Source organism: Phytophthora cinnamomi (genome assembly GCF_018691715.1).
Source record: "Phytophthora cinnamomi strain GKB4 chromosome Unknown Contig38, whole genome shotgun sequence".
Lineage (NCBI taxonomy): Eukaryota > Oomycota > Peronosporomycetes > Peronosporales > Peronosporaceae > Phytophthora > Phytophthora cinnamomi.
Genome location: NW_027150971.1, coordinates 1,157,555 through 1,180,863, shown reverse-complemented (window position 1 = coordinate 1,180,863; position 23,309 = coordinate 1,157,555). Strand labels below are relative to the sequence as shown.

The following is a 23,309-nucleotide window of genomic DNA, read 5'->3' as shown; positions in this document are numbered from 1 at the left end:
CACCGATTTCTGTGGGAGATCGGGCGAGGCTCGAATTGGAACGGTAGCTGTGCGGTGGTCTTGACTGATGTCGAAGTGGCCGGGAGGTGATGCCCGGGGATCAATTTACTCCGCGGTGATAGAGCGTTGCAGTGTGCTAACGCCTGGGAGACTTCAAGACTGCGATCAAGAGTGCCAGTGCCAAGGAACGAGAATAGTCGGCGCCCTCATCCCATCCTCGTCATTCCTTCCAGCTTTCGCGCCGCTGATAGCAGTAAACTTAAGTGTACAGGCTTGAGCCTGAGACCTGCGAAACGCGAGAGGAAGGGCAATACTACTGGCTACGCTGGACACCGGAGAACGTCAGCGTAGGAATGGTGCACTCGGCGTTATTACGAGGGATGCAGGGGGCATTCGTGACACGTATTTGACTGCCCAGACGCCCTCGAAACATGACGTTTCAACGTCCGTGAAGCCGCTAGCACCCCTGGCTTAAGTCGACGCGATGCTGGCTTTAACCTGCACCAAGTTTTTTTTCTCCGGCGCACGCGAAACGTTTGAACTTGAAGACGCTTTCGATTTCAAGCGGAGCACGTGTCTTGCCTACACTTCTGATCCAATGACGGCGGTGCAGCTGGCCAACGCAATGTTACTGTGCGCTGGCCGTTCGGTCAGAACGCGAGCCATTCTTGATCACAAAGACACAAGACACAACCAAGGTAATAGATAGCACTCTGAAGTAAGTATCCAATAGTGCGGACGTACATCGGTCAGTCTTTTGTCTGCGAACGGTGCGCCTTGGTAATACCAAGATGGTACTTTGCGAATCGAGATCGCGTGCACGTGTGTGTGTGTGTGTGTGGGGGGGGGGGGGGGGGGGGGGGACGGTATCGTGGCCTGCTGTTGAAACGGCCAAGAGCTATCGTTCATGTGCACTGGCATCGGGTGCTTGCTGACAGTCATTGCGGGGATTGGTTCTCCGCCAAAGCTTTCAAGTTCATACTAATTGTGGTCAGGTAATACATTGTCGCGTTTACCCGGGGCTTGATTCCAAGCAGGAAAGTTTATTAATGAGCAGAAGTAGAGTAAAGAAAATCGAGCGCCTCCGCTAGAGCGCACTCCTACATGAAGACGAGTGGGAGCGTGCCAGCACCCACTCGTTGTGTAAACTGCGTGCCGCGGCCCACTAGTCTGCCGTGCCATAATCCTTGGCACGCGTCCTGCGCTCCGACGTGGTGCTGATTGGGCACCAGCGCGAACTCGTGCTGCGACGCAGCCTAAGCTTGAACTCTGACCGCCATCACGGCGACAGTGCCCTCCAAAGCTTGGATGGGGCTGCAGTATCGTGCTGCTAGTCAATTTGAGCGCTGAGTTCGTCATCTTCAGCCGCGTCGATGTACTCGCGCACCTTCGCGGGGACATCATGCAGCAACGTGATCAGCGGCTCCCATGAGTTCTCGATGGCTTGGAGACCGGCCCATGAGACGAAAAGCTCCCAGCGGTTCAGGTCATGGTTGTAGCGATGGTCGACCAACTTCTCGACTCCCAAGAGCATGCCCTGGCTGGAGACCAATTCCAACAGCTCTGCAGTCGTGTCCAGCTCGGCGTCGGCGTAGAATTTAAGACGAGAAGCGTGCACATCGTACTTTCGTCCAGTCACCAGGTGCTCTATCTCGAAGGAGTGGGCGAGCAGCAACCACTTTGAAGGGGCCGACCCAGTGACCCAACAGCTTGTTGTTCGGCAGACGTTGGTCGATTCTTGACCATAGCACAAAGTCACCGACGTCGAAGTTGACAGGAATGCCCTTGTGCGATGCCATGTCGCGGAGTCGCTGGCGTTCCTTTGCATCTGACACGTCCTGGTGAATAGCGTGCAGCGAAGAGCGAAGCTGGCCCACAAAGCCGCCAATATCGTCGAGGTCGACTACGCGTTCAGCGTGCTCGCTACCGGCGGGCACCACAATTACGTCCAATGCTGATGAAGCTGGCAGCCCCGTGAACACCTCCACAGGAGCATGACCGGCAAGAGATGGGACTGGAGTGTGGTTTAAGTTGGCTTGGATAGCAGGCAACAGATATGGCCACTCGTGCTGGTCCAGGCCATACTCCATGAGCAGCGCTCGGAGTACTTGAAGGACGTCCTTGTTCAGCCTTTCAATCGTCCCGTTCAACCATGGTGAGTATACTGGCGTGAAGTGCAGCTCCATCTTCAATCGCGCTGCGAGGTGCTTCACCATTTCGTTGCGAAAGTGTGTGCCCTGGTCGGACTTCAGAGTCTGTGGTAGCCCATACCGTGCGTACCAGAGTGTGAGTGATTCCGCCGCGACGTAGGCAGTTGGTGTAGCGCACGGAAACAATTCACAGAAGTGGGATATTCCATCTTTCACCACCAGCAGATACTTCGAGTCGCCAAAACCATCACCAAGGGACAGGAAGTCCCAATGCACCACTTCATTTCGCTGCGTCGGTGTCAGCAGCGGGCCATATGGGCGCGGAATCTGACGAGGGCCCTTGAAGTGCTTGCAGAGTAGACACTGTCGGACGAACTTGGCCACTTTATCGTCCAGATTCACGGTGTAAAATCGTTCTTTCAACACCAAGGCCATTGCATCCTGGCCGCGATGGCCTTGTGAACCGCAATGAGCGACGACAAAAATTCGGGCGAGCAGGTCCTTTGCATTCGTGGGGACCCAGGGGCGGTTGTCCACGGTCACCACACCATCCTCCTTCCGAAGCGTGCTGCAACCGAGAGCGCTCACGAGAGGCAGCAAGTTGAGCAGCGTGCAGGTCAGCGCGCTTGGGAAAAATAAACTGCTCGTCAGCAAGTGGACGAAGCGGTGATAACTCTTCCACTGGGACGATGTGACGACTGCGTGTCTGGACAGCGGCCACAGCAACAATCTCGCGGGCATGCCAACGGGACACGATATCCGCCCACACATTCTTTCGCCAGGAATGTGTTCGATAGTGTAGTGCAGACCACATAGACGCATCGCCCAGCGTTGCAAGCGGTCCCGGACGTGCTTTTGAGCTCGACGCTCGGCGCAAATATGTATGCCAAGTTGGCATGATCGCAGTAGAGGCGGAACCCACGAGGGCGAAGCAGGAGATATTCGAGATCTTGACAGGCTTTAACAATCGGATAAGCCTCTTTTCCACCACGGTCCAATTCAACTCTGAATGCTTGAACAGGCCACCCTTGCAGATAATCATCTCGTGGTGCTGTTCGTCAACAGGTAGGAAGCATCCCAATCGCGAACCTGTGTGAGGATGATCGAGTAGCCGGTGGCCGAGGCATCTGTGAAGAGTAGCAACTGGGCATCAGGATCCGGAAAAGCCATCAGCGCGGAGTCCTTCACCAGTGATACAACAGTCTTGAACGCGACTTCTTCGGCCGGAGACCACGTCGTAGGGACGTTCAACGCATTGCGACTTCGCCGACCAATTCGGGTGCGCTCATCATTCAGCTTGTCTTGCAGCGGTGCAATTGTCCTCGCGTAGTCAGGTAGCGAGTCGTGCAGCCAGTTCGTAGCGCACACGAAGTATTGTAGGTCAGCGACTGTAGCGGGTAGCGGGAGCTCTGTGAGAGCGCTGACTCGGGACGGGTCGTGGCGAATACCTTCACTGGAAATAAGACGCCCGCACCAGAGGATCTCGAGCTCAAAAGCGACGACTTTGTACGATTGAGCTTGAAGTTGGCCGCACTGACAATCTCGAAAAACGTCCGCAGCGTTTGCAGGAATTCGGCGATGGTAGGCGCAAATAGGATCACGTCGTCAACCCACACCAACGCCGAATGTGGGATCAGCGGTGCCAGTTTCGCTTGCACTTGGCTTTGAAAATGCAGCGCCGAGTCCATCGCTCCTTGCGGGACTCTAGTAGGTGTATACACGCCATCCGGCGTGACGAACGAGAAAATCTCCCTACTGTCTTCATGAAGAGGTAGCTGCCAGAAACCTTGGGTGAAGTCAAATCGGGCGAAGATCTTCTTGCCCTGGAAAGCATCGGCTTGGATGGCAGCTGACGGCATGGTGCCGGCGATAGGGACCGTCACACTGTTAACAGGTCGATAGTCGATCGTCAGCCGAAATTTATCCTGGGTTCCTGGCTTGCGGACGGGAACCACGGCACATGCCCAGCGTGCCGAGTTATTCTGTTCGATGAGACCACCATCAACCAATGCCTTTACATAGTCGCGGATAAAAGCAGCCTGCAGCGGCGCGTACTTGCGTGGCGCACTCCGGTGAGGGACCGCATCGGGTCGCAGCGTGACACGAAGTGGTTCGACGTCTGCTGGTAGGTCTGCGCCGACTGCGTCGCGCCAAATATCGGGAATTCATCAAGCAGTGCGCGAACGGCACCGACGTGCTCTTCCGGTAGCCCGTTCCCAACTGCGCAGTCCAGCAGTTCGTCGAGAGAGTTTATTGGCTGTGGGGCAAAAGGAAGTTCGTCGCCCACAGAAAACTCGTCGTTCTCACTATCGAGCAGTGCAGGTTCGGCTAATTGAGCCAACTGCTCCTCGACGTCAATACCGAGCCCCTTCAGCACGTCGCGCCCGAGCAGCAGCTCGTCGCCGTCACCTCTCAGAACGAGGCATGGCACCGATCGAAGCGACACCTGGCCGGCCATCGTCATCAGCTCCAGGTCCAGTAGCAATTCTTGGTCACACCTCAGCCTGCGTCCGTCCGCCATTTCGGCTTCCACGGGCGTACTTAGTAGGGTAGGTGAGAGGGTGGGCTGAACCGCACGAAGTGAAGTCACGACGCCTTCTGGGATGATGCTTCTGTCCGCACCGGTATCAGGGACGTACGGGACCGTGAGAAGACCGTTGATGCAGACAGACATAGCACTTCTCTTGTAACGCGCTGCCTTGGATCTCGAGGCGCTGGCGCGGTGCTCCTTGTCTTCGCGGAACTTCTTCAGCGCTTCGGTCCGCTGCGCTTCCGTAGCCTTTGGGCAGTCGTTGAGCCAATGCGCCCCTTGCACACTAGGCAACCATCACGAGGGGGAGCCCGTGGAGGCGGTGTGGCCGGCGCAGCGGTCCCTGGAGCTCGTGGTGCCGGAGTTGTAGGGCGAGGCGCTGGCTTGGAGCTCGTGGTCCGAGGCGGCTTGCGGTCGGCCTTGAACGCTTTGGCATCAATTTTTCCAGCATGGTCCTGCGACATTCGATGAAAGCGCTGCTGGACTTTCGCATGTTCCAGTATCAAATCAAAGAGGGCAACATCATCTGACTTACAGTCACGCCTCTCTAACTCAATAAGTCGATCGATCTGGGCCTTGAGGATAGAAGGTTGCAGGTTTTCGACCAGAATGCGGCAGCGAGCCTTCATCCTGTTCTTGTAGTTGGTACCTTCCTTGTCATCCGCTCCCATCAGCCCTTGTAGACCGTTGTCCTCCACGATCCCATTGAAGTCCTCGTAGTAGCGGAAAATCCGCGCGTCACAGTCATCGATCGTCAGGTCCATCCTTAAGTTCGCACGGAACAGGGACGAGACATCAGGTACGAACTCATTCTTGAGTGTACGACAGCGTGCCTCGACGACTCCCATGATGTCGGCATCGGTGACGGAGGCAACAGGCTTCTTGAGCACATACGTGGCCAGGTTCTTCAGCGTCTGGCGTCTCACAGATCCCTTCACAGTGGCTACAACGTTCTCATACGTCTCACCGGTAGTAGTGCAGCGGTGACGCATCTTCTCAACATAGCGTTCCCACTCACGGTGCCACTCAACCAGAGCGGCATGCTCCCAGCTGGTCAGCTCGGGTGCCTTGATGACCTCGAAGATAGGCTGGGGATTGACATCTCCACATCGCCATCGGGATCCACCGTGTAGCGAGTCCCCGACATAGTTGACGTTGAAGTTGTCAGAGCCGAACTTAACGCGAGCCGCACTTAAGTCCGATGCGAACTTCCGATTCGCACTTAGTCGACGAAGGTCGGTAGTGTCCTCGACCCTACGACGACAGGCAGGAGTCCCTTCGGTTGACACGCGCACCGAAGAAGAACAGCAGTCCGGACAGTCGGCGACGTCCGGGATCAACAAACTCACGCTTCGAAGAGCGCAAAGCTAGCTTTGTCGCGTTTACCCGGGGCTTGATTCCAAGCAGGAAAGTTTATTAATGAGCAGAAGTAGAGTAAAGAAAATCGAGCGCCTCCGCTAGAGCGCACTCCCACATGAAGACGAGTGGGAGCGTGCCAGCACCCACTCGTTGTGTAAACTGCGTGCCGCGGCCCACTAGTCTGCCGTGCCATAATCCTTGGCACGCGTCCTGCGCTCCGACGTGGTGCTGATTGGGCACCAGCGCGAACTCGTGCTGCGACGCAGCCTAAGCTTGAACTCTGACCGCCATCACGGCGACATACATCCATGCAATTGTGCTCGTGTACTGACAGCGATACTTCGTGTACACTCGTCTAAGCCCACGCCGTCACCACAGAAATCCTGTGACAGAATATCCAAACTGAACGAAGAGAGGTGTCAAGTCAAGACGCATTGCAGTCGACTCAAACGTGTGTATTACTGCTACATATCTTGGAAGATCGTCTAGTTGAAGATCGCAGCGGCGAGGACGGTGGCGATGGCCATGGCGGCGTAGCTCAGGGGAGCCTGTGGCATGGCACCGCTGGTGGTGGCAGCAGTCGTGCTTTCCGACGAGGAAGCCTTGCTGGAGGACGACTTGGTCTTTTTCTTCTTGGCACTCTCCTTCGTGCACTGCAGTCCCTCCCAGCCGTCCTCGCACTCGCACTTCTTGTTGGAGCACGTGCCCTTGCCGTTGCAAGCCTTGTCCGACGTGGCGTCACACTCCGAGCACTGGTCGCCCGTGGTGCCGGCCGCGCACTCGCATTGCTGGGTGTCGAGGTTGCACACACCGGTGGCGCACTGGCCCGGCAGCTGGCACTTGTTCGAGTCGATGTTGTCGCAGAAGTCGCCGCTGTAGCCGACGTTGCAGCGGCACATGTACGACAGCGAGCCGATCGAGTCGGGCACGCACGTGCCCTGGCCGCTGCAGAGCAGGGTCGAGTTGCTGGTGGCGTTCGTGCTGAGGCAGTTCTCGATGAGGGCCGAAGACGTGCCCAGGTCGTCCGCGAGCTTCGTGGCCTCCTTCTCGCCGAACAGCACCTCGAGCGCGCTCGTGTCGAAGTCCACGCAGCCGTAGATCACGTCGATCGACTTGCCGTTCGAGTCCTCCGCGCCGGACACACAGATGACGCCCTCGCCTGACGACGACTTGCTGCCGGTCACGCACTTCTCCGCGGGCTTGTACGTGCAGACACTGCTGATCTGGTTGTACGGGCTCACCCAGGACGAGAAGGTCGGGCACAGGCCGGGGTACTGGCCGGAGCACACGTCCGTGTCCTGCTCCTTGGGCAGGCACTGCTTGACCGTCTCGGTGTCCGAGCGCGTGGTCTGCAGAGCCACGCACTGGTAGCCGTCGGCGGTGCAGTCCTCCGTCTCCTCGCACATGCCCGGGCGGTCCTTGTCCTCGCTCTTCTTCTTGGCCGCAACCTGCTGGCTCAGAGCCAAGAGCGCCAACACGCTCGCGAATTTCCACACCTGCATTGCGATCGGAAGCTGGAGTTTGGGGAGGGGTGTCCTATGCTGGAAAGAGCAAGAGGGAGAATGAGCGAGCCCCAGCTGAGACCGAGTGAGCTTTGGTGGCTGCTTCGGCCGGCGACAGGACGAGGGCAAAGCTCCGCATGGTGTCACCGCTGGATAGTGCGCCTCGCACTCTATGGAGACGACCACAAGCGCAAAGCACGACAAGGCTGGCGCTTGGTGTTAGTGCCGTGCAGGTGTCGTGACGTGCAGCACCTCGGTCAGCGTTTGAAAAGTATCATACGGCGATACGGTACCAATTTCGTTGTTCGTTCGCATATAGCTCGATTAACACGCGCCTGCTGTAGGGAATACAGTTGTTCTGTTCGTATCCAAGACGTTTGCATAGTCAGACCCACCTACGACTACGCATACAACTGCACCAGATGGGCGGGTGGCTCATTTACGCTCGCATTTCGGTTCACGACCCAACAGCTTTTACGCTTCTACATGTCGAAGCCAGAATTCACTTGACAGTCGCAACGCTTTGCAGCGATATCTCGAGAATCAGGGGGAGCGTAGCATGCATGAGAGGGAACCATCTTCTCTAGCTCAGGCTCGGCGCAGGCAGGAACGATGGCCCTGACGACAGCGCCATCTCGACCGCATGCTGCCGCGGGACGTACGTGACTCGGTAGACGCGGCCCTCCTCAGCACGCTCGTAGATCCAGTCCAGTAGCGTCTTCGTGAAATTCAAGCAAACGACGGGGTCCTGCATGGTACATATGCATATGACGCACAAATCAAAGGTATCGCGGTAAAACGAGGCGTTAGTTATCGCTGCGGACAATCACCGATGCCATCCTAACTCTCCGTTCCACTCGGATCGACAAGTCGCGGTGATCCGGCGTATCGGCACCATAACATGCACCATGCACCGTCAACGTACCCAATGCTTACGACAAAAACTCGGGATCTCGGTGACCCGGAAGCTCTGCAACTTGCGGACCTCGAAATCGTCGCTGCGAAACGCACAGACGATCTTCGGGGTGCCCACCAGGAATGACTGGATCCAGAACGCGAGTAACTTGAAGCGCTCGAAGACGAACTGGTCCTTCTCGCGCTGTAGCAGCCGAAAGGTCTTGAGCTCGATATACTCTCTTTCATTTCCTGACGAGCCGTCCTTGGTCTCGTAGCAATCGATTTCTGCTGCGACTACCAATCGCTTGTCCCCAAGAGTCATTGCCGAGATGCTGCAAAACTCTTCGTCTTCGTTCACTTTTCGCTGGTCGCCACCCTTTTCATCGCCTGAACTATCCGGTGCTCTTGGTTTCGGGTACGTCGAGAAGATTTCAAAACGCCGACCAGCAAATGCTCCGCGGCGCTGATTCTCGTGAGGGTTGCGATTGCTCTCGATGTCTTGCTGAGTCCTTCGGACATCCAAGTACACACAGCCGTCACGCTTTTCAAGTTCAAAAGTCCAGTCATTTTTCGTGTTGTAAGGAGTCTGCGCTCATGTTCACACACGCTCATTATAACATCAGGTACCACACTTCTAGCATCCAACAATCCCCGCCACAGACACTCACCCCCATGATCTTGTTCAAGTTGTTCCGGTACGTGACAAAGTGGGGTTGCTTCTCCGTCGTTATTCCTCCTTGAAAATGCTCCAGCGCCGACAACAACGGCCCGATTGGAGCCGGCGGCGCCATCGGGTCCGTCTCGTCTTTTGACGAGTACTCCTCAATTCCATCCAGAAGATTCGCCCCAATCTGCATTGACACCAACTAGAATCTGAGCCTTGCTTGCATTACACCAATGAATTCCATTAACACGTCACCTCTGCCTGCTTGTACACCAACTACTCGACATTCCACATCGACATCAGGGATACTTTTAGGATATCTGAATTTTGCAGGATATCTCAACACTGAAAGCCCAAAGCAAGCGCACCAGATTGGACCGGTCGAATCGCACGTCGCCATCTCCGTATTTGCTAAAGTAGGCAATTTCACGGGGCTGCAGCTGTGTTGGTTAAAGTCTGCCATAATTTGTGACGGACTCGATATCTACCTGGGACAGCGCGACTCGGTCCTGCCGCAAGAGCTCGTGAACGCGTGGCACGCTGAAACGTTGGGAGGTTAGCGAGACCGACGATGTGGCGCAGCCCCGAGCACCGGAGCTGTACGGGCGAGGGCGCTGCGTCGGCTGAGAGCTCACGTCGGCCGCACCTCGGCGGCGCTTCTCGGTCATATTCGGTTAGAAACGCGTTTCTAAAGTGCGGTACGGGTAAAATGAGCCATGTTCTACGGAAATGGCTACACCTGTGAGGGTAATGCATCTGATTAAAAAAGATCGACAATAATGGGTCCATAGTCAAAGCTTTGGGGCTCCGTAGTCGAGTTTTTTTTTTACGGAGGGTACGGAGCTTTGTGCTTATGATGTAAGTTTTGGTGGCTACGGTCTCTGTTGGCAGTGGCAATGGAAGCAAAAGTATTTCGTGCGTGCGCCTGGCCGGGGTAACGAAAGTAAAAGGATGCAGCGTAGAGTTTACAGTACGCTGCACGACACAACGATGCCAGCGGTGGTGCCATCATGAGTTATGGCTGTGAAACGACCCAGCACCGGACGCTTCTAGACCACAGCAAGGCAGCATCACCTAGGGCTCACCAAGTTTGATGTACTCTCGCGCACGATTACCCTTTCGCACTGTGACGCTGGGTCGATAAGCTCGGGGCAGCGAAACTGCTGTCTTGGATGGAACTTGGCCCGAACGCTACGTATCGACTCGAAGCGCGACGACTTCGGCACTTCGCGTGGCTGTCCCGAAGACCTCGACACTACGGCTTTAAGCGCCAGGCTGTCGCCATCTCTGCGCCTGTCGGCCAGGGCCTCATCTTGAGCGCACAAACCTTGAAGCCGTCGCCCGTCACGGTCATCAAGGCCCGTAACAATAATTGCGTCTGCGTTTTGGGCCATTGTCCCGCGGTGGAAGTCGCGCTGGTCGACGTCTTAGCCGCGTGCGGTCTGGACTCAAATTTTCCGTTAGGGAGGGGCAGCAACGACTGGACCAGTTTGACTGGGCGGGTGGGGCTGTCTGCTCATTTTTGAATTCGCTCAAACAGTACAAGACGCTCCCGCGGTAACCTCCTCACGGTTCAGCTTCAGCACTTTCCTGAAAAGTTAAACGGTGAACCTTATCGAATCTTGACACGGCAGGGGGCTACCCTCGCCTAAGACCTTAGGCTCATTAGTTTTTGGGGAGAGCGAACAACCCCAACTCTGATTCACCGATCGCCATCATGGAGAGTGTTCTCTGGGTAGAAATCCTTACTCTCGTTGGCTACTCGCTCATGTGCCTGCTTAGTCTCCTGCTGGTTGTTTACCTTCGGGTGAATCGCCGGGAAGCTTTCAAAGGAGACCCCCACGCTTCGCGTAAGGTCATTTTACCAGCTTTCGAGCCGCTGCTCTGGATCCTCTCAGTTAGTACTGGCATCTACGTTGTTTTCTTCAGTGTGGCGCTCAAGATCAACTTATACACGATCGGGTTCCCGAATCTCGACCGGGAATTTTTCTACTGTGGCCGCATGTTCGTGTTCACGCTTGTGCTGATGTTTTTGTGCCAGAAGAGTGTGTCACTACCCGCGCTTCGGTGTACCGTGCTCAAGACTCTCGTGGTTTCGTCATACACTTTGCCGGTGGTTTGGCTTTTCAACCATTTTGCACCCCAGCGGCTCACACTGCTATTCTTTGTCAAGCTTGGGGCGCGACCGTTGCTGTTGATTTTCGTCGTGTACGTGTGTTTTCTCCGCCCGCCGGTGGGCCGAGCTAGCTCCCAAGTCCTGCGAACACACGGGTGGTTCGTCATTATGTATCACATGTTTCTTGGGGTCCACAGTATTATCCAGCAATATATCCAGGACTCGCTTTTGTATCCGGTGTCAGCTTACACGATATTGATTTGGAGCTCAATGTGCCCCTTAATGATCTGGAGAATACTACGAGCTGACACAGAGTACTGGCGAGGGATGGGAAAGCGAGTTTGCTCACTCCAACATGCTGGTCACACTCAACCAAGCTCACATTTGCAAGCCGTGGTGGCCGTAAATGAGAACATTTCATCGCACGGGATTCACATGCTCATTGAAACACATCGGCAGTTGCTGATAGATTTTGCGCATTTAGAGCTGAGACGCAAGATCAGCACCGGCAAGCAGGCCTCCATGTTCAGTGGACTACTGCGCTCAAACAAAGTCGTTGCTGTCAAAGTCTACACGCCGCAGCACTTTACGGAAGAAGTTGTGGGCGAGTTTTCTCACGAGGCAGCGCTGTGTGCGGCTTTCAGTCACCCGAATATCGTCGAGTTCTACGGAATGTGCATTTGTCCCCCAACGATATGTCTGGTTTATGAGCTTTGTGCGTACACGCTGGAAGACGTGCTGACAACACGGGGAAAATATCTGGAGCACCGACGCACGATTTGGCTTGGTCAATCCCATGATGGCAACAACGGTGATTCCAAGCTCGAACTTCAGCGAATGCAGCTGAATATCGCCTACATGCTGGATTGCTCTCGAGCTGTAGCTTATGTGCATAGTTTTACGCCACCGTTTCTTCACCGGGATATCAAGCCGGCCAACTTCCAGTTGGATACGGACAACAACCTGAAGCTCACCGATTTCAGTGATTCGCGACGCCTGCCAAGTGAAATTCCGATTTCAACTGCAAATTCAAGCTGCAACAGCTCATCATCGATGTCACCTGCCTTTGCTAAGCCTAAAATGACAGTGACAGGGACAGTCGACTACATGGCACCCGAGCTGATCAACAGCCGTACTGGTCTTGCAGCCTACGCAGAAGCCGCTGACATCTACTCACTCGCCATCACATTCTGGGATATGCTCTACCCGGACCGCGAGAAGTACCCGAACACATACAACAACCACCTACTCGTTTTCGAAGGTGTGTTAAGTGGTTGTCGCCCTCCAATTCACGATGATATCACAATGGACGAGGTGGTGCCTCCAAGACTGCTTGAGCTCATTACCAGTGCATGGAGATGTGACCCAAGATCGCGTCCGACAGCTCAACAACTCGTCAACGAGCTCGAGAAAATTCAAGAGGAGCTTTTAGCTGCACTTGCGCAGGATCTACTCATCGACTTCGAACCGGGAAGCGCTGATCATGTGGAATGTGTCGACAAAGTCTTCACTGGCGAGTGCGCAGTTGAACGCATGGAAAAATTAAAAGTGGTTGAGTCCAAAAGCGAGGGCATCCGCATCGGCCGTGCGCTCATGGATGCGGGGTTTTTGCATCACTTCGAGCATTCGTGTGGTTTTCGTGACAGCAGCACGAACCTATACTTTCTCGACGACGACAATATCAGCTTCTGCCAGCCACTTGCCATCTTGGAAGAATCTGCCAATGCCTCTCGAAATTCCGAAAATGAAACTGTCGTAGCTCTGAGCTATCAGCAGGTATCGACTCCGTCGAGGACAAAGTTGCGAAAGCGTTCGCGCCTGTTGTCTCACTTAACGTCGACTTTCTCAACCAGCGGTCAAACTGCGTCGGATGTGGGCAGCTCGCAATGCGCGTGTCGATTGCTAGGCCAGCTCCGAGACGTGCCGATCGCACCTTCAAGTGGTCGACACCGTCGTCAGCGTCGACGGCTGACTTTAAGTCGGAACAGCAGCAGCATTTGCAGCACTGGTAGCGCTTCGGTTTTGGCTCCAACACCGAAACGATGGCAACTCCGAAAGAAAAGCGGGCCAGAAAACTCGCTCCGGAACAAACTGCTCGATGAAGATCAGCAGCATAATTTTATCATCGATATCCCGCGCGATGGATCAGTGCTCTGAGCAGAGAGGTAGGGTAGTAGTAAATGTAGATTTTACACAACAAAACCGGAAGTGGTTCAAGTTGAAGTGCTTAGCCAATCAGAATCGTCCTCTGAAATCTGCGACAGGTGAGAAAGGCAGGTTCATATTCCTCAGCGTAGCCTGTATCAGTCAGCAACTTGCCACGTTGGACGCAAGCAGAAGGAAGATCATGGCACTGAACGTACTGGACAGAAACACCCGTGATGTTATGGCGGCATCGTACGCTATACCCGATCTTGAGACGGCTGTGCAGCAAGGTATACCAAGCTACGTGGATATATCCGTCTATCTGTTGCTGAGGGGGCTGACACAAAAGCGACAGTGATCTACAATGCCATCGACGCCCGCGCGAAGACGATCAGATTGATGGTGAATGTAGCAGACGCTTCGTTTTCAGCTGTAGACGACGGTACAGATTAGGAAAGCTACTGTAGCTGCTGCGCTTTGCATTTGACGATGTGGTGTTCTACTGATCAGGCGATGGTATCCAGCCAGACGATCTGCACAAATTCATTGGTGAATGCTTCGGTAAGCACCATCGGTAGGTGTCGAGCAGGTTTTCTAGCGCTCATACGCTGTTTATGCGTGGTGGTTGGCCAGCTTCTTCTAGAGTTTCACAACTAGTGCCCACTGAAAAACAGCAGAAGGCGTACGGCTCTCGCGGTGCCTTTCTGCACGAAATGATAGCACTTGCGAAGGTGGTTGAGATTGAAAGTCGAGTCCAAGATCATTGGGCTTCGTGGCGGAAAGTCTTTAAGGTTAGCTTCTGAAACATCGTTGTGAAGGATTGAGTGAGATTAAGCTGCTGTTGTGTTGCATTCGGGCAGGAAGGAAAAGTATCCTTCAACGCCGCATCAAAACAGACTCGCCAAGCACCAGGGACAAAAGTTTGCGTGTCCGATTTGTTTGGAAAACTTCCAGTGAGGCGCAAGGATTTGTTGCACAACAGGAAGTACCGAAGACATGTGATCCAGAATATCTACAGCTTTTGCGTGAACATGTCAATGATTTGGCCATCGTTATCACTTGACATCCAGTACGAAGGTAGAAACTGAGCTCTCCTAGCGTTTACCATGTCTATACTTTCCCAGTATTGAGTTCGTAAATCGTCGGTCCGCCAGGTGAAGAAGTAAGACCAGTGATAATTTCAGCAGTGAAGTCCTGTAGCGAGCGTTTCCAGACTCACTTCGGCCCAGTTCTCGGGAAGGAGCTGCACGTAAGCTGTAAATCCTTCTATCCTGTTCATCAATTGATTCCACTAAAGTGCTATACCCAGTACGTGACTTTCTCATCCAAGAGGTCTGAGTTCTCAATTCGAGGATACTTCGCCTTCGTTCCTAGAGGTTGTGAAGGATTGGCGCAAGGGATCAAGCAGGCCAAGAGCTACTACCAATTTGCGTTTCTTGAAAACCAATGGGTAGGGGAGTGTCAGCAGATATGCTCAAGAGTGATAACGGACGCTGCACTGGAATACTTAGCAGGTGGGGTTGTGCCTCTACGGGAGCACTTTGAAACAAACGCGTGACGCGAGTTTTCTTCCTGTTCAATAGCTATTCCGATCTTCGTCGTAAAAGTCGCAGTTCCAAACGATGAACATGATATTTTGCGGTTCAAGACAGAAGGTCGCGTGCTCTTCAAAGCTCCTGAGGAGTTCCAGAACTTTCTAGTGGAGTTTGTTCAGGTATAAACTTGTGCCAACGTCCACAGTGTTCTCTAGCATACTTATCAAAAATGTTGTGATCAGAGCTTGACCTCCCCTACAGAAAACGATCACGAGGCGAGTCTTTGTCATCGAATCTTGTCTACTGACGCTCACTTCTCACACTGTTTCTTGCGTGTGTGGCTTTCTCTAGCAAACTCCACCATGCGGCTTAACTCTTCCAAGACTGGAACCGCAGCAACTTTATGGTCGAGCTGAAGAACCTGATTTGGATTATTTACAGGCAGTCGAACCTCCAGTCTATTCGTCGAGGCTGCAAGATCCGGACCAATTCAGCCAAGCGAGTTTTTCTAGTCTCAGCGGTGAAGATGCTGAAGCTACATGTATGACGCCCCGTGATCAAATGCTGGTCGAGCCTCAGGACTACTTGCTACCAAGCGCTGCCGAAGACCGTGCGATATGGCCAATTGTGTTCGAGGAAGATTATTCCACGGTAGGCTCAGAAACATTGATGGCGTATTCGTGTTAATTTTGTCAGTATTTTGCTTGAAATATGATAGACTCAAGCTTCAACTGTGTGTCAAGCGTGCGGTCATGCAAGTGCTCGGTACGTCACGATATCAGCAGTAATGACGTCTTGAGCAAACTCGTATTTGAGCTGAAATAACTCATTGATCACTCCAATTGTGTCAGCGCATGCGAAATGATTGATAACGTCGAAGTCATGGGCAGTGATATAGACTTCCAAGACGAGCACGGTAGCGTTGATATGTCAACTCATCTGATCGCAGAAGAAAATGATGCCGGTTGTCCAAGTATTGGTCGAGATGATAATCTCACAACGGAGGGTGATCTTGCAGATATTTTTTTCTCCAGCCAAACCCTGGTGGCCTATGAAAGAACCGACAATACAATGAAGGTAACAGGTAAAAATGAATATCTTGGTGCTTTTGTGTGATCCCAATTTTGACCTCATCAATTTGCGCGTGTACAAGCAGGAGTTACCAGCACGGACGCCGTGGTTAAGCAGCAAACCGGATGTCTATGACTGTGCAGATATGTTTCTGGGTGTATACCAGGATAGCATACAAGCAAAGGCCTCCCGGCGCCATCCTGCATTTGTCAATCAACGGTGTGGGCACGATCAAGCTGCTGAGACGGAGACGAAACAATTTAGAGACAAACGCCTCGACCAAGTGCTACTCCAGCGACCAGATTTTCCTCCGCTGACGTCAACTTACTTTGATAAAGTTAATCAACCAGCTCGAAGCTTATGCGCGCGCTGGTCCAGACTCGCGACAACTCCCATTCGTCACTTAGCTGCCGCTCTACAAGTCGACAATGTTCGTATTCTGAACGGACTCCAGTCCATCAAGATCAGCAAGGCTACCCTCGCCGACATGAAGGTCATTCGCCAAGTTGACCGGAAGTTCATTCTTGTCCAAGCCGATACTTCCCGAGGGAAGCTGTTGCTTTGCATCGATCAGCATGCGGCAGACGAGCGTGTGCGCTTGGAGAAACTGGAGGAGGAAATATTTGGTCGCGACGGAACTTTGCGTCGGGTAGAAATCCAGCGCCATGAACCACCTCTCGCCTTGCGCATGAACTCCAAAGAGTGCGAGATACTGCACTGCTATGAAGAGGTAATCCACGAATGGGGCTTCGGCTTTGAGTTCACCTCCGCGAAATCGGAGAGGTTGACCTACGTGCACAACCGATCAGAGGTTCAGGAAGAAGAGGGCGTGTTGCTGCACACTACTCCGAGGGTGGAGAAGAGAGCAGCGAACGGTGACGATTTCCGAGACTTCATCGAACTTTTGGCAAGTGCTGGCAATAGGAATGTGCACTCAAACATTCGACCTCCAGTGATCACGAGACTACTACACTCGCGCGCGTGCCGTAGTGCTATCATGTTTGGCGATCATCTCACCACCGGGCATTGCAGAGACTTGATCGCGGAACTGAAGACTTGCCAACTGCCTTTCCAGTGTGCTCATGGCCGACCTTCAGTTGTTCCACTTGCCGAAATCCAGCGCAATCTAAGTGAAAATTAAAGTCGCCTAGGCTGCTTGATATGAGCTGCACTAAGTAGAACCATTTATTATATGGTTAGCATTTACAAGTTTTAAGTCGTGCAGGGTCTGTATGGTGCTTCCTCAATCTCAGTCAACGCTTTGGATTCTCGAGTGCATTGCTAATGCGACGAAGCTGCACAAAGAGTACGTGAATGCAGGCAACGTGTTTCGGTCATCAGACAAGTATCGTAAAAGGCATGACTTTCTTATACGCGTACCATGTCGTTGGAGGATGGAAGCGAGTTGTCTAAGATTCTTTGTGGCGAGGGCTGAGATTTGCGCCGAAGAATATCCCTGGGGTGGCCGTAAGTTGCTATCGGCCGGCGTGCAAGTGAGCTCGTGAGTACCGCGACAGTAAGTACAGATTGATGAACCAGCGAACTCACCTCCTCCGACTGAGTGGCGCATGTGCGGCCTGGATGAACCGGCAGTGTACTCCTCGCTTTCTTCGAGCTCGTCCTCATCATCTTCTTTGGCATCGTCTACTTCTTCATCGTCGTCGTCTTCATCATCCTCGTCCGAAAATGCATTGCTTGTGTTTATGGCTTCGATAGCATTCAAGATACGTTCGCGTTGGATTCGGTCCTTTACTCCGAAGTCGTTGATCAAGTCGCTCTCTGTTAGTTCTAAGAGCATTTCCCCATTGCACTGTTTCTGCTGAAAACGAAGCTGCGTCACCAAAGCATCGTTAGCTGTGAGTGTCATCTACAAGTTTGTGACGCTCTTACCACAACGTCAGGTACACCGACGTCTTCGTGGAGCCACAAACAGACGTTTTCTACGCTCCACTCCTTCACAACTGCAAGACAACGGTACCACATATTTGAGAAGGATACAGTGTATAAAGCATCAAAGAACAGCTCGTACCTTGTGCGAGTGTTAAATTATCGTCTTCGTCATCATATTCCTCGTCGTCATCTTCGTCTTCTTCATCGTCGCCTTCTTCGTGCCCATCATGTTGCATAGTCAACCTCGTTTGAATATTGGTTGTAGCTGTCGAGTAGAGACTGCAAATCATAAAAACCGTTTAGCACTTGTAATCGAGCCCCCGCCGCAAAGTATCACAGAAAAATCTACCTGGGTGCGCTCGCTCGAGCACCATTATTCCGATCCTGCAGAAGGATGCTTCCCCCAGATAATGGTACACCGGGATTTGTTAGCTGCGAGAGCGCTAAGTTCCGTCGAGCCAATTTGTCGGACGTAGTTGCTTCAGGTCACCAACAAGCAGCTTCATTAGCAAAGAATGACGCAACTCCAACCTGCTCCCACAGAAAACCTACCTTCTACTTTAGTATCGCTTGCTGGAATCACCCCAACTCGAATATCCTCAGAGGCACGACGATTATTTAGCTGCGACGCTGGTACAGGCGTTGTAGCGGTGGGGGGTGGAGGGAAAGGAGGTGGCGGTGGGATTTTGATAGGCGCTCTTGATGTTACATGTTGAGAAACTTGAGGTGGTGGTTGGGAAGGGGGATTTCCCGGCGCAGGATTTGCTCCTGGCACAAATTTGCAGTTTGTCGAGTGCGCTACGATTGCATCGGCTGGGAAGAGCTGACAGCACCGAATGCACTTGATAGGACGCTTGGAGCATCGGCTAGCGTGTGAGGTCAACGCAGACTGAGGCATCTGCAAAAAGCAGCCCACGCCATGGTTAGTCGATGCAAGGTCATCACTGGAAGCAGTACGAGCTTACATTTTCGTTGCAATGAGGGCAGGATTTAAGATTTGTTTTACATGATGTCTCGTGGCGCAGTAAGTCTCGGGAGATAACGACCATGTTGCAGTGCTGGCATCGTTTGGGTTTCCAGTCGCAGCTAAGTTCACAAGCCAAAACAAAACCAGCAATTAAAATCGACCGCATAAAACAGCATGCAACTATGACGTACTTCTGCTCGTGATCATCGATTTTGTTCGCTTCAATTTCGTCGTCGCAAAATTTACACTCGACCTGCACGAAGCAAAAGCATTTAGTCGACAGCTAGGCGTCGTAAGTACTACGAGTAATAGTTCAATGTTTACTTTTCCGGCGGGGGTAGCAGCTGGAGGAGACTGTGTAGCTTGAGGAAGAGGGGCCGACTTGTTTGTATCCGGATACGCTGGCCGTGGTGCAGCAGCTACTGCCGGTGCTGTGCTTGTCATGGGTTTCTTCGGACAGCGTGTGGCTAGGTGGTTCGGAATTCCACGCTGTAGGAACTTGCCACCGCAATCGTTTGGACACGAGACGAGTCTGCAGTCGCAGTTCTCGATGTGCTCCTGCAACTCTGACATCTACACAACCACCACATGGGTTAACGAATATCGACACATCTATTTTGCTGTCCGAGAGAGCATGACCTACCTTCTGACGACGGAGGCAATGCGGGCACTGCTTTAGAACTTTGTCGCAGTTGATCTCGTGCTCCAACAAATCCAGGCTGGCCACATCAGCTGAGCAATGACGACACTTCTTCAGCATTTCTGCAGTATCATCCACTTCTAGAGGAGGTTTTATTTCGCCGAGATTTGAGTCTCTACCCAGTACCCCAACCTTGTCAGTGTGGCTGCTGTTGCAATCGAGCTCGTGCATCTCGAGGTTGACCCACTGCATTTGCTGCTTACAGGAGACGCATTCAACCATGCGTTTGGGACATTGTGATTTCTCGTGCTCGACTTTTTGGTCGGAACGAACGGGTAATCGGCACAAGCTGCACAGAACGTGAGATACTGGAGGACCACTTACAGGTACTCCCGACGGCGCCGATGGAGCTGGCGTTGAAAGAAGCTGCGGTTGATTTATCTCTTCAGTTTTTCCTGGGGTTGGAATCGGTAGGCTTTTACTGCTCTGCTGTGCCTCAGCTCGAGCAGATTCGCCACTGTCCACCTGGGTAGTTTCTGCCGTCATGGGTCGATTGAAAATTTTTGCTAGCGGGGAAAGAGGGGGTGGGCCCTCTGTTTTTGCTGTAGATGTTTCTGACTGAATGGGAACTAAAAGGGTCGGATCTGGTGGGACTTGTCGCGCTGTGGTTGACAGGCTTTGCTGGGATAACACTGGCTTGTGGTCGTTCGATATCGGTTGGGTTGGCGGTGGACGAGCAGACTCATTGTCACGCTTTGCGTCGATTTGGGGCACATTTGTAGTAGTAGGACCTGGTAATGGAGGCTTAATCTCGCTTGGACCTGCCGGTCGAGCCACAACTCCTTCGGGTTTCACTGAAGACTGATGAAGGACAGGTGGGGGTGGGAACGTCATACTAGCACTGCCTGATGCGTTTGGAGTGCTCACAGGAGTCGGAGGTTTACTTCCTGCAGCAGGCGGCATCGTTCGCACTATCGTGTCTTTTGCCGGCAAAGCAGACGAAGAAGCCGATCGAGTCAATGGCGGGGTCTGCCCTGTAAAAACCGCAGGGACTGACGTCCTTCGACTACTGGCCTCCGTCAGATCTGTGCTTTTCGGCGTCATCAAAGCAACAGGGCCAGGAAGCTGTCGTTGCTGCTGTTGCAGCTGCTGCTGTTTGGCTTCCTGTTCTTGCTTCCGCCGGTTTTCAACACGCGTCTTTGCCAGTTCAGCCTCTGCCAAAGCCCCCTTCGCTGTTGTTGCGAGTGTATCCTCTCGCTTGTTAGGATCACCTTGTTTATCGAGCGTTATATCTGGGTTCTTTGGGTCGCCTTGACCCAACATTGGTTTTGGTATTGACACCGACTCGGTCACCGCAGGAGGGGCAGAAGACGTAGTTGCTGATTCACTTGTAGGCACAGGAGTCATGCTTGGATGCTGCCGTACAGGCAGTGCGCTGCGTACACGATCGTCAGACTTGTCTCCACTTACTGCTTCTTTCATTGAGTGTGCACTCTTCTCCATGTCAGTCCCAAGAGTACAAAGGCTACTGGAACTCGAAGCCAGCAGCGGTGGCGCTGGTGCACTTGTAGCGTGTACTGTCAACGGGTGATGTTCTGTTGGACTAGTCACAACCGAATGATTCATTGCTGGCGGAAGATGGAGCGTTGGTGCTGGTGGTGCATGGCTTGCTGCGTAGGGTGATGAAGGCCAAAATCCATGGTAAGGAGAAGGCGCCATCGCCATTTGAGCCTGTGATTGGGCCTGGAGTTGAAGCTGCAGTTGCATTTTCTGAAGCAAATTCTCCATCGAGGACACGTATACGCTAGTTTGCTTTTCAAGAGCCAAACTAACCTCCTTAGAACCCGAATCGCCACTTGGTGTTGCTGAGTTAGTTGTAGCGGATGCAACAGATTTCGATAGCGCTGCAACAGCAAGGTTCGTGCCCGAGATTGTATCTTCAAGTCGCTTCAGCTTCTGCTCCCACTCTGCATCACGGTTACCCTGGGCATGTAGAGAAGTTTTCAATGTTGCCACAGTAGCCTGGTTCTCCTTCTGAAAGTCCGCTACAGCACTCTCAACTTGCCTTTCGACGCTCTTCAACCGCTTCTCCAATTCGCCATCATATTGGGATAACTTCGTGCGGTTCTCTTGCGTAAGCGTGTGGATTTGATCTTCTAGCTGATGGCGACATTTTCGAAGTGCTTCGTGCAGTTCATCCAGCGCTTGCTTTCGCTCTTTTTGCTCGCCCTCGAACAGTTTAACGAAGTCAAGTTGTTTGCTTTGCCATGAGTTTGATTGTTTCTCGAGAGCTGTCGTCATTGTACTAACCGTTTGCTGCACTGACTTTTCAATCCTATCAGAAGCTTCCCTCACAGCCGTGGTACATCCCGCTCGAAGACTTTCTTGGGCGGACTTCAGTTGGGTATCAGCTTGCATTACAGCAGCAGTGCAACGATTCCGGCATCCATCTTCAAGAGCAGTGCGCAGATTCTCAATCTCGTGCTTCCCGATAAATCTACTGCCACTCTCGTCAGCCATTTTACGGATTGGTTTGATTTGAACATCCACGTAGTCCTTGGTGACCACTGTCAATTCTTTTAAGATCGCCTCTCGCACCTCTGCCAACAATTTATCCTGTTGCTTCTGCTCTTCCTTTGCTTTAGCTGCTGCATCTTCTTTCGATAATGGTGGCGAGCGGCTATCTCCGCGACCGCCGTCCTGGAAGATGTCCATTTTAGCCACGTGGTGCTTCAGAGCGCTCAGATCGCTGCGCAGTTCGTTCAGCTCGTCCGTAATTCCTCGATTCACTTTTTGCGTGACCCCGTCCAGCAATAGGCTCGAAGAGCTAGCGGTACGCGTAATTTCAGCGATCTGCTGAGCCTGGTGCTGGAGATTCGCTTGCAGCTGAGCTTTGATCGGCTCCATTGCGGCATTAAACTGCACCAGCAGCTCTGACCTCGATAGTTTTTCCTGTGCGACCGCCTGCGTAGAATTTCCCTGTTCACGAAGCGCGGCTACCATTTGACGCAGCTCCAGCAACTGGTTCTCGGTCTGCATTCGCCAGGACTCGTCCTTGCCGCACATCGATTGCAGATGAAATCCAATATCCTTCTGCGTCGTGAGTTCCTGGCGGATCTTCGACTGCACCTGGTCCAATGTGTGTAGCTGGCGGTCATTCGCGCACACTTCCACCCGAAGTCGATCGAGCTCCTCCGACGTCGCCTTGCACAGCTGCAGTAGCGCGCTCAGTTGACGCTCTGCAATTGCAGCACGTGCATCCACCTCCAGCTTCAGGCTGAGCCGGACTTGCTCCATCATCTGCGCGATATCGTACGTCGGCGACGCGTACATCTGCTGATGGTACACTCCGCTACCTGCAGCTGTTTGCCGAGCGGGGGCATACCGCGACTCGTCCACATCGTGGTCCTGCACTTGCATCTCCTCCTCCGCCGGTCCGTAGTCGCCTCCTCGCCGGTGCGTACGCTGATTATCCCTCGCTCTTCCTGCCGTGGCTGCTCCACGCTTACGCTCCTGCTGACGATGGAAATGCTCCGAGAACGAAGTGGTCGTCGACTGTCCTGGCGCCGTTGGTCCTCGCGCGAAAGCGCCAGAAACCCGCGAGTACGACGGCGTCTGCGTCTGCGGTCTCCGCTGCTCCCGCTCCTGCTGCTGTCGGTAGTGATAGTCGGCGGCCATCGTCTCGCGCAGGTACGCGGCGGCCACATTGTCGCCTTGGTGCGGCTGCGCAGGTGTCTCCTCGGCCGCGAACTCGGCCGTGACGTCCTCGAACTGGCGGAACTGCTGCTCGAGGCTGGCGTCCGTGCAGCGGATGATGGCCGCGAGGTTGGCCTCCCAGTCCAT

At 53.4% G+C, this 23,309-nt stretch overlaps 6 protein-coding genes across 6 annotated transcripts; 1 reads left to right on the top strand and 5 right to left on the bottom strand.

The window, feature by feature from the left end:
- Nucleotides 1-1,330: 1,330 nt before the first annotated feature.
- On the bottom strand, nucleotides 1,331-2,891 carry IUM83_03352 (RNA-dependent DNA polymerase; the record flags this gene model as incomplete). Its single annotated transcript, XM_067927343.1, has 2 exons — nucleotides 1,331-1,678; nucleotides 1,752-2,891. The coding sequence occupies 2 exons, from the start codon at nucleotides 2,889-2,891 to the stop codon at nucleotides 1,331-1,333; spliced, it is 1,488 nt and encodes a 495-aa protein (XP_067791899.1).
- Nucleotides 2,892-3,188: 297 nt separating this feature from the next.
- IUM83_03351 (Gag/polymerase/env Polyprotein) lies at nucleotides 3,189-5,672 on the bottom strand (the record flags this gene model as incomplete). The annotated part of the gene is made up of 4 exons (XM_067927342.1): nucleotides 3,189-3,538; nucleotides 3,625-4,132; nucleotides 4,219-4,966; nucleotides 5,212-5,672. The coding sequence occupies 4 exons, from the start codon at nucleotides 5,670-5,672 to the stop codon at nucleotides 3,189-3,191; spliced, it is 2,067 nt and encodes a 688-aa protein (XP_067791900.1).
- An 852-nt stretch (nucleotides 5,673-6,524) lies between these two features.
- On the bottom strand, nucleotides 6,525-7,541 carry IUM83_03350 (Apoptotic ATPase; the record flags this gene model as incomplete). The annotated part of the gene is made up of 1 exon (XM_067927341.1): nucleotides 6,525-7,541. The coding sequence occupies one exon, from the start codon at nucleotides 7,539-7,541 to the stop codon at nucleotides 6,525-6,527; it is 1,017 nt and encodes a 338-aa protein (XP_067791901.1).
- Nucleotides 7,542-8,124: 583 nt separating this feature from the next.
- Nucleotides 8,125-9,770, bottom strand: IUM83_03349 (Decapping nuclease DXO; the record flags this gene model as incomplete). The annotated part of the gene is made up of 6 exons (XM_067927340.1): nucleotides 8,125-8,289; nucleotides 8,467-9,024; nucleotides 9,107-9,289; nucleotides 9,358-9,378; nucleotides 9,471-9,536; nucleotides 9,591-9,770. The coding sequence occupies 6 exons, from the start codon at nucleotides 9,768-9,770 to the stop codon at nucleotides 8,125-8,127; spliced, it is 1,173 nt and encodes a 390-aa protein (XP_067791702.1).
- Nucleotides 9,771-11,653: 1,883 nt separating this feature from the next.
- IUM83_03348 (TKL protein kinase) lies at nucleotides 11,654-15,763 on the top strand (the record flags this gene model as incomplete). The annotated part of the gene is made up of 12 exons (XM_067927339.1): nucleotides 11,654-12,479; nucleotides 13,483-13,653; nucleotides 13,719-13,805; nucleotides 13,874-13,924; nucleotides 13,997-14,154; nucleotides 14,224-14,440; nucleotides 14,518-14,612; nucleotides 14,673-14,877; nucleotides 14,947-15,077; nucleotides 15,141-15,183; nucleotides 15,595-15,663; nucleotides 15,750-15,763. 12 exons carry the CDS (start codon nucleotides 11,654-11,656, stop codon nucleotides 15,761-15,763), a joined length of 2,067 nt encoding a protein of 688 aa, XP_067791701.1.
- A 1,459-nt stretch (nucleotides 15,764-17,222) lies between these two features.
- Nucleotides 17,223-23,309, bottom strand: IUM83_03347 (Leucine-rich repeat-containing protein 9; the record flags this gene model as incomplete). The annotated part of the gene is made up of 13 exons (XM_067927338.1): nucleotides 17,223-17,264; nucleotides 17,350-17,444; nucleotides 17,518-17,800; nucleotides 17,860-17,930; nucleotides 17,999-18,138; nucleotides 18,209-18,338; nucleotides 18,412-18,432; nucleotides 18,688-18,757; nucleotides 18,825-18,945; nucleotides 19,018-19,079; nucleotides 19,151-19,399; nucleotides 19,470-19,558; nucleotides 21,968-23,309. The coding sequence occupies 13 exons, from the start codon at nucleotides 23,307-23,309 to the stop codon at nucleotides 17,223-17,225; spliced, it is 2,715 nt and encodes a 904-aa protein (XP_067791653.1).